General features: G+C 45.6%; 1 protein-coding gene across 2 annotated transcripts; it reads right to left on the bottom strand.

The window, feature by feature from the left end:
* Window positions 1-2,792: 2,792 nt before the first annotated feature.
* On the bottom strand, window positions 2,793-11,759 carry LOC140325425 (double-stranded RNA-binding protein Staufen homolog 1-like; the record flags this gene model as incomplete). 2 transcript variants are annotated; one of them, XM_072403253.1, is given in 13 exon segments in its annotated part: window positions 2,793-3,617; window positions 3,830-3,915; window positions 4,047-4,169; window positions 4,625-4,941; window positions 8,081-8,156; window positions 8,540-8,683; window positions 8,776-8,919; window positions 8,999-9,211; window positions 9,319-9,417; window positions 9,717-9,882; window positions 9,957-10,095; window positions 10,956-11,112; window positions 11,691-11,759. In XM_072403253.1, coding segments are annotated over 13 exon segments (1,821 nt in total), but the record flags the coding sequence as incomplete, so codon positions are not given.
* Between the last annotated feature and the right edge of the window lie 1,429 nt (window positions 11,760-13,188).

Raw genomic sequence — 13,188 nt, 5'->3', positions numbered from 1 at the left:
TATGTCAGAGCTATATAAATGTATAATAATAGTGTGTGACTGTGGGGGGACATTAGAGTGTCAGCTCCTCTGTACAGAGACTGGTGGGACTGGCTCAGTGTTCTCTGTACTCCACTGCAGTATATGTCAGAGCTATATTAATAGGGGAGTAAAGTGTTTCTCTGTTATTAGGTCGGAGTCCGAGGTTTCCTTGACAACGCAGGATAAATATATCAGAAATGCTGTCAGAGGGATTCTCATTGGACAGGACGTGATCCCAGAATCCTCTACTTGCTGCTCTCCTTAAACTGACTTGATGACTGACTGATGGGAAATATTTCATTTCTGGTTTTTATGAAATGTTTTCATATCACATCATTGCTGAACTGGGGTTGTGGATTGTTAGCTCTGTGGTCCAGGAGTCTGTCACTGTGATCAGTCATGAATATTGGACTGTTCCCCAAAACATACCCCCCCCTCCCCCCAGATGGATTTGTAACCAGGGTTGGAACCAACCTATTGGTCAGCTCGATGGTTTTACAATGACCAGTATTTTGGTGTAGGCGGAGTTCCCCCCCCCCCCCTGTCCCCAGGATTGTTAGGTAGTTGTGTGACCAATCACAGCACCATTCCTGAGCACGGATCACATTGTGCTAGGTGGGAGGTGTTAGGGCCCCGGACCTGCAGACATAATTGGGCATCTTTGACCCTGTTGGTGCAGCATGAAGTGACGGTTGTAATATTTGTTATCTGTTTTCTCTCCCCAGCATTGAGCCCTGGGAGGAGCTCTGCTACAAATTTCTACAAGAAAATCGGACACACTGACTCCACCCATCCTCACATCTGACTCCGCCCCATGTTCACCCCATTATCTGCCCTCCCTGTACATTAAATTTAGAAATGTGTGCCAGTCTGTCCTACATCTCTAATGTGCTGCCACACGGAGAGTCCAACCGCCATTGTAACCGCTAGCATCCTCCATGGGTAACTACAAATCTCCCTCCACAGAGGAGGAGCTGTCATTGTGACACATTGAGGCCGGCACCAAGCTACACATAGACCTTACAGAATTATAGGGAACCCTCCGGCCTCACAGGGAAGACACAGCGTAGACCTAGGCGCAGGATAGACCTAGGCGGGGGCTTAGTCCTAGGCGCAGGATAGACCTAGGCGGGGGCTTAGACTTAGGTGGGGGGGATAGACCTAGGTGGGGGGGATAGACCTAGGTGGGGGGGATAGACCTAGGCGGGGGCTTAGGTGGAGGGCATGGACCTAGGCGGGCTTTTTTATCCCCAAAAGAATACAAGAAAGATTTTACAATAAGTTATTCAGCAAACAAAACAAACAGATTGGCCTAACACCAGAAAGGGATCGGGAAAATTCATTAGCTTACGCACTGCCGAGATGACCGCAACAAGGAGAAGCAATCTCTTAGTGGAAACAAAAGTCATCCAATGGATTGTAAAAGAGGTTTCCGGAGCTCAGGGAGAGGATTCCATTCTTACAGCCATACAGGAGCAGCCACAAAATATAAACTTTATTACAGAATTAGAAGTAAAAGGGCTCTGAAAATAATAGATCATTCCGAAAGCTGAGCCTTAATCATGCAGAGAACTGCCTTAGTATCTGATGGTAAATACTTCCAGATCTGATGTGAGATCTTCCATGAAGAAACATAGCACAATGCAGACACTCCTCACCTAAATCCTGAACTACAGCGGCCATGAATTTAAAAGCCCCGTTCCTGAAGGTGGATGGAAAACTGGCCCTTGGAACAAATAATCCACAGGATCTGCTGGGCCTTTCAGAGCAAGGAAATCCACATCTATCCAATCCGCACAAGTGCCAGGATCTTAGAAAGCATTGCTGTGCATGCAAAGTGGGGATTTTAAGGGCGGGTGTCTTACAGAAAGCCCCCTGATGAAGGAACAGCAGATAGCGTGGGAACCATTTATTTTAAAGGTTTAGGACCTTAAGGTCCAGGACTGCACAAATATCTCCTTTGGGTGTAGGGACAGTAGGGATTGGAATAAACACTGAAACTATTCCTCACAGAACAGGACAATAACATTTCAGTATAAATGAAAGGACATTGAGGTTTGCCAAGCACTACAGGGACTCAAGAGAACAGGAAGATGGCCGAAAGCAGAGATGACCTCTAGTATGTGAAATGCTGTCCAGGCATTGAAGGACAACAAATGTCTCTCAGCTCTGGATTGAACCTCATGTACAGAATTGTGACATGAAGAATGAGGAGGAGAGGGAAGAATAATGAAGATGAGAAATATGGAGCCAGCACGTTCTAGACGCAGACTCCACTGACCGATAGTTTGCATGTGGACCGGCAATAAAACAGCTGGAAGCAGAGAAGATCCAGGCACCAGAGTTCTGTGTTTCTTACAGGACGGAGCTGCTATATGGGGTGTGGGACATAGATATCGCTCATGGGACACACAACCGTGTGTAGGACAATCCAGCAGAAAACAATATAGGGCCAGCATCCAATGACTCTGGGCCTGGAGAGCAGCAAACATTTTACCAGGCCCATGGTCTAAGCAGAGCTCATGCCATGTAACCTCACCCCCCAGCCTGCCTGTACAGAATGGCTGATGATGGTGGTTGCAGTATGGAGATCGGTTTTTGCAGCAGTACTTCACAAGCTGCAGTTCTGTTCAGCCCTCCAGAAGATGTTCCCAGCTGCAACGGATTATTTGTGTCCTGGTCACAGATTTGGAACACAGCAGCCAAAGACTATAGTGGGACAGAGAATATTCCAGATTAATACATCAGCAGAAAACACAACTCTCTGCCAAGCCAGTTCATTTTATTTTTATTTTTTTATTTCATTTATTTTTTTTATTGTGACAAACACTAGTTACATTCCATGGGGAGAAAAAATTCCGGGTAAACAATGACCTGAAGCGATACTGGCGACGCATGGTGCGTTTTAAATAGACAATATGCAAAATGTACTGCAGGTGTCGCGGCACGCTACCAACACACCTAAAGCAACACGGCTCATACACAAAGGCATTTTTTCAGCCCGTCATGGAGATGTAAATCCATGGGATAAAGCACACAAAGAAAATCAAATCAGCTGGTGGCACGCTGGTTGGATCATATCCTATGGCGCAGTCATATAGGCTGTGCACCTTTCACATGTAAACTCCTTTATACAGACACAAAAATAAAAAAACACATACTGAACACTGTCTATCTCTAATGATAAAAGAAAATTTGATTTATTCCTACAATAGTTATCTCTTCACTACCTGGCATTTAGCAGCAGTGCCCTTTACAACAACTGAAAACAAAAGTCAATTGCCACTTATGCATTATTAGAGGGAAAAAAAAGTATTTCATCCATATATGCCTACACATGAGGATATGATCGGTTTATGAAATGTTTCCAAAGTGACAAAACTGATACAAAAACTATAAAAATCATTATCTGAAATTACAGGCAGGAAAAGAACGCGAGGAGGGGGGACGGAAATACAAAAACGTTTGATTTTCTCTGGTGCTTTAAAGGTTCTGTCTGCGGCACTCATCAGGCTGTATTGTCCAGTGTTTGTCCCAAAGGGTTTGAGCTAGCTGGTTTGAGAAGAGAGTCGCTTTCCATCTCGGGTTTGACACACCTGGGAGAAGAGGAAAGAGCGACAACACAGAACGTTACATGGAATCCGGCTGTCATAATGGTCAGTAATATACACGGCGTGTCATTGGTCAGGAGGAGTCAGTGGATGGGGGTGTAGAGATAATAAGGGTCATCGGGGTAGGAGAGGGGGGTGAAAGGTGAGATTGGGGTAAGTGAAGCATTGTGGGTAAGTGAAGGATGTGATCAGCTTACACTGACATTGGTCCGTTCCCTGTCCTTGACACCTCGGGACTTTGTTGGTCCATCTCAGAAAGCAGCTTTAAGATATTCAAAGCAGCCTAAAGCAAAAAGAAGAAGAAGAAAGTGTCCATTGGCCAGAAATCCGGGGTTGCAAAGCAATTCAACACCACAATATAGAAATATGACCAGGACACCTCCCACTGCCCCACCCCCGCAGAGCCTATCTTACCATGTCATGGCAGGACTCCACATCTTTCCCTACACCGTGGCTGATTAGTGGCGTTTGGAAGGAACAATTTATTAGGGATACAAACTCGTTTTTGTTATTCTTCGGAAAGTCTTTATATTCAACCTGCAAAACAGAAATTAAATATCAGAGGGAAATAAATCTCATTCCATTTTCCAATCAATGCACCAGCTGTATACCCGATCGTCCTTTCTATTACTTAAACTGTATTTCTAAGGAGCGCACATCGGGACTGGAAATCTGTGGTGGTAATGACTGTGGATGGGATGGTGGCTTTAAGGCTGATAGACTTTATCTCTACATTATGTGACATTTATGGCACCTTTATATTTAATATATTGTGACATGGCATACACATTTATTGTGTAGAGATAACAGCAAACCACACAATGGATCTGACACCTCACACAAGAATGGAATGGGGAGGCTTCAGAGCATTAAATAATAAATATCAATACAGTGTGCAACCAAATCATACAAAACCATCACAAGGACACTGGAAGTCTCCTAGCCCTAGGATTGGCTGTCCTATGAATGGAGCTGTATATCCTGACACTCACCTGAATTCCCTGCACGCTGGACAGGTAATCTAACTGTTCTGAAGGTCTGGTGAGCGGACCGTGCAGTGTGTGGGCAGGGCCATTGCTATTCTTCAAAATAGTATCTGCCGTTGGGGAGGTTCCGGCATACAGAAGTTCTCGTGCAATCATGGCGGTCACAGTGGCCACAGCGGGGTTTGGAGCCACCTTATTAAATTCTTTGGTGTGTCCTTGATTGGCCCCCACAGCCTGAGCCACTTCAGGAACCATGGGGAGAATTCCAGCTGGCAGCTGCTGATGGCTGTGATAGGGCATCCGAAAATCATCCTCCTTATTGTCTGAAAGACACACAAAATTTATTCTCATTGTTTTATGAAGGAATTCAATTTAAACTCTTCGCTATATATATAACCTCCAGCATCCACCTAACCTGAAAGTCAGTTCAGGGGAAAATATGGGTGAAAATATAGTTTTCATGTAATAAGCTTCTGTCACAAATGAGTCTGTGCAGATTTTTATAGCCGGCTGACCTTGCGGTTTAGTGTAAGAGTTGTCACGCTGTAGTGAAGTTGGCTACAAAACACACCAAAGAGGAGCAGCTATGCGTCATACACTTTTTGTGGGCAGAAGAAATTCATCTCGGCACTGCAGCCCACACATTGGAAACCCTGAGACAATTAGAGAGAAGTTACAGAACAGCCAGCTTATAGTCCCGATTTAGCGCCACTCCAAAAAGATTCTCATGTGATGATAAAGCGGTGCATCAGTGCCTAACAAATAAATATTTTCTGATGTCATTAAAAAGTTGGTATGACGCTGGGAAAAATGCATTGCAAGGTGACGTAGAAGGTGCTGTCATTTGATTTTGAAATTCTTAATAAATGGAGATAAAAAAAAGTGCAGAAACTTTTTGAAGGCCCATCATTTTTTTTAGGATCAGAAGCTGAACTTCTGAAGTCACACAGATAAATATTTCCCGCAGCTCAAACCACCTGAAGCCAACCAAATTGGTACCAAATCTTGTGCACCCTTCTGGGGACCATTCAGAATGATGAAATTTGAATTTACTGTTCTAAATAAAAAGCAGTGGCTGAGAGAGATATCCGGCCTAGTCGAGGTGAAAACAGAAAGTTCTTCTGCAAGATACCGATGCCAGCGGAGACACTCACCTTGCAAAGCTGATGACTACAAGAAAAAGCACATGACGGGTGAGAGTAGAGACACGAAGGTTTCTTAAATGCAGAAAATCTTTTTCAGATGCAATGGGCTACATAGGGGACCCTAAAGCAAAGAGTGAGAAGCCAAAGTATCTGCAACAAAATGGAAAGTGCTGAAACCAAACCTAGCAGAAGGAAGGCAAGGATTTGTCTCACACAGAAGCTCCTGGGGTGAAAGCACCTAGACTGACACCTTCCATGTCCAATAATAGGCCATCTGCAAGGGGACTTCCTAGCCTTTCCTTAGCATTTTAGGCATTTCAAGTTGCCCCTGCCCTTTAGAACTTTGGCTCCAACAGCTATGATGTTAAACACCACCATGAATCAGCATAGAAAATGGACCTTTAGGATAGTCCGGAAGGGCATCCTCCTGGTGTCTTACCAGTTCACTGTACCACTTCTATCTACGCCAAGCCAAAGCAATGAGGATCACAGAAAAAATCCCCATCGTGATCCTGTGAAACAGATCATTACCAGGTAACTACAGACCCGTTAGATTAATGTCCATAGTTGGAAAGGTCTTAGTTTGATAAAGAACCACATAGAGGAGTTTCTGCTAGAAAATAATAATATAAGTGATAGTCAGCATGGCTTCAAGAAAGACAGAAGTTGTCAAACAAATTTACTCTCTTTTTATGAGGAAGTAAGTAAACAGGTAGACAGAGGAGTAGCAGTTGATATAATGTACTTGGACTTTGCTAAAGCATTTGACACTGTACCCCACAGACGGGTAATATGCAAGTTAGGGGCAATAGGTTTAGAAAAGTCAATCTGTAAATGGATAGAGAACTGGCTTAAAGATCGCATCCAGAGAGTTGTAATGAATGATTCATACTCTGAATGGTGTAAGGGTATTAGTGGTGTACCCCAGGGTTCAGTGTTGGGACCTTTACTGTGTAACATCTTTATAAATGATATAGAGTTTGGGATTTCTGTGTTTGCAGATGACACCAAACTATGTCATGGAATTAAGTCCATACAGGATGTCTATAATCTACAAGCAGACCTGGATGTACTGTGTGATTGGGCAGCCAAGTGACAAATGACATTTAATATAGATAAATGTAAAGTTATGTACTTGGGGGTAACAACATGCATGCTTCATACTGTCTAGGGGGAATACATTTGGGGGGGTCAGAAATGGAGACGGATCTGGTAGATTATAGACTTAATAACAGCATGCAATGCCAAGCTGCAATATATAAAGCTAGTAAAGTACTTTCTTGTAATAAAAGAGGAATAGACTGCAGAGATGGAGACATAATCCTGTACAAAGCATTGGTCACACCACATCTGGAATATGCAGTCCAGGTTTGGGCCCCAGTTCACAAAAAGGACATTGTGGGATTGGAGAGAATGCAGAGAAGGGCAACTAAACTAATAAAAGGAATGGAGGAGCTCCGCTATGAGGAGAGATTAGCTGAACTGAATCTATTCTCCCTTGAGAAGAGACGTATAAGGGGGGATATGATCACCCTGTATAAATATATAAACGGTCCATATAGAGAACTCTCTTCCCCATTATTCACTGTAATGTCATTACAAAGCACAAGGGGGCGCTCTTTGTGTCTGGAGGAAAAGAAGTTTAATCTCCGGATAAGGAAAGGATTCTTCACGGTAAGGTCTGTGAACAATTAAGTATTAAGGATTTAAAGTAAAGATAACAGAGACTGCTGATCCAGGGAACATCCGATTGTCTCATGGAATCAGGAAGGAATTTTTTCCCTTGTTGAAGCAAATTGTACCCGGGGTTTTTATTTTGCCTTCCTCTGCACCAACTATGTCTTATAGGGTTTTATATCTGGGATATGTTTATTTCTCTAGTGGTTGAACTTGATGGACTTATGTCTTTTTTCAGCCTAACCTACTATGTAACTGTGTATGTAACCATATTATGAAGTTTGGGGGATGGAAAGTCACCGGGGATCTAAAAGGTCAACATGTCCCTCTTTCCAATCTGTACCACAGCCGTGGAGGTCTGGAGTTAAAATGATCAAAGGGAACCTGCTCAAACCCACGGTGGTGCTCAACCCCGATCGACCTACTCTTGGGGTCTTCAGAAACAGGGCAAGCATTAAGGCAATGCCAAGATCTCTGGGCCTGCAAAGCCTCTGCAGTTAGCTTAATTAAGCCCAGCATCAATTAAAAAAATGGTAAAATACCAGCTAGCAAAAAAAGAAGTTAGCAGGCTGAAGGGTGGCATACCCTGAAAGTAAAAGAGTTGGCAGGACACACGCAGCAAGCAGAGTCAATGACTTACTATTTGTGCTCTCTTCTCCGGATCCAGGCTCAAAAAACGTCACCTTCCTCCCATCCATGGATTTCTTCACCGGGGCCTGAAAACATACACAATGAGTACGGCGTGTTCAGATGGAGCTGAACTAACTATACATAGCACAGGCTGGCTCAGTGACCTCCGAATCATATGACCCTTACGGGGGCAGCAACCCTAAGAAGCACAGTTGCACAAAAAGGAATTTTTAATATAACTCCACATTCTGGATGTTCACAATCATGACACATTACAGATAAAGTAGTGAAGTGACATCACCATATACATATGTTACATGTATGATGTCCAACTCTACACAACATCTGGACAAATATCCATCCCATTCCCGACAATGACCCCCATGCCATCCACATACAACACTAATGGTGGTTGGACATTCTTTACCCCCTGGTTTATGCTCAAACAGCAGTCACACGTTTTGCCCACCTTCTCATCATTCTTCAGCGCCGGTTTGGCTGGTGCTGGAGGAACTTTGAATCCTAGAAGCTCCAACATGTTTTCGGCAGCTTTGCGTTTGGCCACTTTCTTGTTGGTGCCCATTCCCTCTGCTGTTTGATTGCCAACTTTCACCTGAGAACGGAGGAATTCACAGAACTTGGAAATCAGTCTGCAGACATTAAAACAATACCAGAAATATCAGACTGACCCCCCCACACACACACCTGCATAACAAATTCCCTGCGGCGGGGTAGGCCCCGCTCGGTGATGAGGGTGTATTCAGGTTCCTTGTCCTTCTTGGCTTGTTGTATCTGGGCCAACCTGCTGATGGGGTTCATACCTTGGCCGTATTCTGGACTGGTCGGGAGCTACAAGATAATGAAATGATAATCAGTAATGGGTTGTATGGGAAGAAATATCCATCAGGTGGGGGCCGGCTCAGCTCACCTTTACAATTGATTTTGTTTTCTTTTTGATTCGTGGTTTCATTTTCTCTACTGTGGGAAGAGGCGGCAATTTCTTCAGCTCGGCAAGGACAGCCATAGCAGCGTTCTTCTTAGAAATCTTTTTACTCTTCCCCTCTCCTTCACCCACAAACTCTCCCACTGTCACCTTAGTGACAAAGCTCTTCATATGAGGAGGACCTGTCTCCTTGGTCACCTGCAGAAGAACCAATCATGTCACCTGTGCTTCTCTATAGAAAGATGATCTAAAGATGGATTGTTTCATAATGTGGCCCCCAGCCCTTTACTCCCACCAGGCCTCACCTCGAAATTCACAGGCAAGTTCCTTTTAAGTGCAATTTCAAACACCTGGCTTATTTCTGACTTGTTAAGATTTTCTTCATCCGACGTCTTTCCATTCATCTGCCGGGAACAAACATAGGAAGGTGATAAAGACCCTGCCACAAATAATGACGCATAAAAACCAGAAACCACATACAACCAGCCGGGTATATCACAATGCCCAATATGTCTGTCCTGCCCAATGGCCAACACTACAATCTGGTCGCACCTGCAAGGTCCTCATATATTCCGGAGGACCAGGAAAGGGCCGGCCATTATCAACAAGGATAAAACTCCTGTGTATTGGCCACTGAGCAGTACCATGCAGATAGATTTACCCCCATATACTATGTATAGGGGAATTCCCATATGGCTCGTACCTCGGGTTTGCTGGGTAGGGGCTCATGCTGTAAGAACTTCAGAGCTTTAGCAGCTGCGTCGTGCTTGGCGGCCTGCCGCGTTCGACCTTTTCCATGAAATTGTTGTCCACCTATAGACAGCTCGACTTGGTACAGCATGGGGGCCATAGGGAACGGATAGAAGTACCTTGTGTAGAACACACATGAAGGTTATAATCTACGTTCCATATAGAAGACCCCCCATGATCTGCCAAGACTTACCGTGGGGAGTAACCTCCACCGCGCATGTTGTAGCTATACGGGGATCGGATTCCTGTGTAAGGGTCCAGGGGCTTATAGGTGGGTTTCCGGCCAAGCTTCATACAAAGTGCGTTCAGTTCCACTGTGGGGGTTATACTGTCTGTGAAAGACAAACACAATATTATACAATCCAGCTGGCGACTTATTATATATATGGATGGCACAGAGCACACGGAGCTCAATATAGGCAGAAAATGCCAATGTCTGGGCAGGAAGGGCTCAGCGGCTATCACTGTGGCGGGTTCTGATCCGGGTAGTCGGTATCCGTTGGCAAACAATCAGAAACGACTTAAAATTCACCATTACTAACAGAATATTCCATTACTTTCCTATTTGGCCATATCATCCAATGACGATGCCACATCCCAAATCTAAACTTCCTGTGCATCTCATATATACAACACAAAACTTTATTAACCAATCAAAGCATAATGTTTTATATCAGCACATACAAATAACAATTATTTCACAGCCACATGATATAAATTCCCATGAAGTGTCTCCAAGCATTATACTTGTCAACGCGTTTGGGTTGTTGGCCATTATGATGATGCAAGGGGTGGAGAAGCCCTGCCGGCTGTCATATGTGGGAGGAGCTAATTTGGGTCAGGATTTTATGGGAATATCCCTCCCCTGACCACACTGCGCCTCTTGCATCACACGGGGGTTTGCTATGGATGGAAAAGGTAGATGGTTCTAATTTCCCCACGTGTTATTAGACGTGACCTGAGGGGGGGAGGGGTAAGATCCCGCTAGATCCTAAACAGACCCAAGAAAACAAGATAGAGGGCATCACAGTTCTGGTGACCCCAACCCCCCGAGCGACTTCCAGCCATCATCATTGGGAAGACCGACCAATAAATCCAATCTTCCCATAGATCTGTGTGTGTGTTGCTCCCATAATGCCCCCCCCCACACATGACACGCCACAGTACATGCTATAGAGGCAACAACTTGTACCTGGGTTTTTTCCCTCACCACGAGTTTGGCGGGCAGTGGGTTTCGGGTATTTTGTCCCCTCCAAGGCCTTGGCAGCAGCAGCGTGTTGAGCTTTTTTAATACTTGTACCTTCGGCCTCCCAGTTCTGGTCTCCAAGTGTGAGCTGTACGGTGAATGTCTGCAGAGAGAGCACCAAGAGTCACCACTAGAGGGAGCAGCCGTACACAGGGTAGGATTAGATGGGGCAATAAGACTGGAGGGGCAAGAGAGCCCCCCCCCCCCCCAACCTGACCAATAACTGGTTGCAATTATTCCCTCCCCCATCACCAAAGAACAAAGGTTATAAGGAGAGTGGCATTCACTATAGTAATGGTGCACAAACAATATCACCAGTGTGAAAAGGTGGAAAGTGCCGCTCTCTGACTCCTCGGGTTATAAACTGAAGATATTTAGGAGTCAGCTCCCACCCACAAAATTCTACTGTTTTGTATGGCAAAAAATTCATAATATAGGGTGAAGTTCTGCCCCCCGCCCCGCCCCCCCCCCGCCTCGTGTAATTTCTAGACGTTACATTTGTATTTCCACCAACCGAAACTCAACAGAACAAGGCCGATATGGAACCTGCAAAATGGTCACATGACTGGGTGGGGCCCAATGACAGAACAGATGACAACACATTCTTGTAAAGAGGGGACAGAAGGCCCAAAGGAACAGAAAGTTGTCACAGAAGAGCCAGTAGAAGAGACGGATACGCACTTGGTTTGGGCGATCTTCTCCCACTCTCTCAAGAAGGCTGTAATCCTGCCAGCGTCCTGGCCGTATCACCTGGGGGGTGTGAGAGAACAACCCTCCGTCACAAGGGGTCAGTACTACAAATCCCCAGCAATCCCGGGCCACTACCACCGCCCACCAATAGGGGAACACAAAATACCCATGTGACCAACTCCAGACTATACCAGGGACAGTCCAACTACCCAGATCACCTGACACCAGGGACAGTCAAACTAACCAGATCACCTGACACCAGGGACAGTCAAACCACCCAGATCACCTGACATCCGGGACAGTCCATCTACCCAGATCACCTAACACCAGGGACAGTCCAACCACCCCGATCACCTGACATCCAGGGACAGTCCAACTACCCAGATCACTTGACCCCAGGGACAGTCTAATCACCCAAGTCAAATGATACAAGGTACAGTCCAACTACCCAGATCACCTGACACCAGGGACAGTCAAATCACCAAGATCACCTAACATCCGGGAGAGTTCAACTACACAGATCACCTGACATCAGGGACAGCCCAACCACCAAGATCACGTGACACCAGGGACAGTCCAACTACCCAGATCACCTTGAAACCAGGGACAGTCCAACCACCCAGATCACCTGACATCCATGGACAGTCCAATCACCTAGGTGACCTTACACAAAGTACAGTCCATATATCAAGATCATCTGAGACCAGAGACACTCCAACCACCCAGATCACCTGCCTACCAGGGACAGTCCAAACACCCAGGTCACCTGACACAGAGGAAAGTCAAACCATCCAGATAACCTGACACCAGGGACAATCCAACCCCCCAGATCACCTGACAACCATGGACAGTCCAAGCACCCAAATCACCTTACTGCAGGGACAATCCAAACCATCAGATCACTGACACATGGGATAGTCCAACCACCCAGGTCACCTGACATCCAGGGACAGTCCAACCAGCAAGATCACCTGACATCCAGGGACAGTCCAACTACCCAGATCACCTAACACTAGGGACAGTCCAACTACCCAGATCACTTGACCCCAGAGACAGTCTAATCACCAAAGTCACCTGACACAAGGTACAGTCCAACTACCCAGATAACCTGACACCAGAGACAGTCCAACCACACAGATCACCTGACACCAGGGACAGTCAAACCACCAAGATCACCTAACATCCGGGACAGTTCAATTACACAGATCACCTGACACCAGGGACAGTCCAACCATCAAGATCACCTGACACCAGGGATAGTCCAACTACCCAAATCACATTGACACCAGGGACAGTCCAACCACCCAGATCACCTGACATCCAGGGACAATCCAATCACCCAGGTGACCTGACACAAAGTACAGTCCATATATCAAAATCACCTGAGGCCAGAGACACTCCAACCACCCAGATCACCTGACACCCAGGGACAGTCCAATCACCCAGGTGACCTGACACAAAGTACAGTCCATATATCCAGATCACCTGA

The sequence above is a fragment of the Pyxicephalus adspersus genome, chromosome 3 (assembly GCF_032062135.1).
Source record: "Pyxicephalus adspersus chromosome 3, UCB_Pads_2.0, whole genome shotgun sequence".
In the NCBI taxonomy this organism is placed as follows: domain Eukaryota; kingdom Metazoa; phylum Chordata; class Amphibia; order Anura; family Pyxicephalidae; genus Pyxicephalus; species Pyxicephalus adspersus.
The sequence above is the reverse complement of the archived record's forward strand: the minus strand, read 5'-3'. Positions and strand labels throughout refer to the sequence as shown.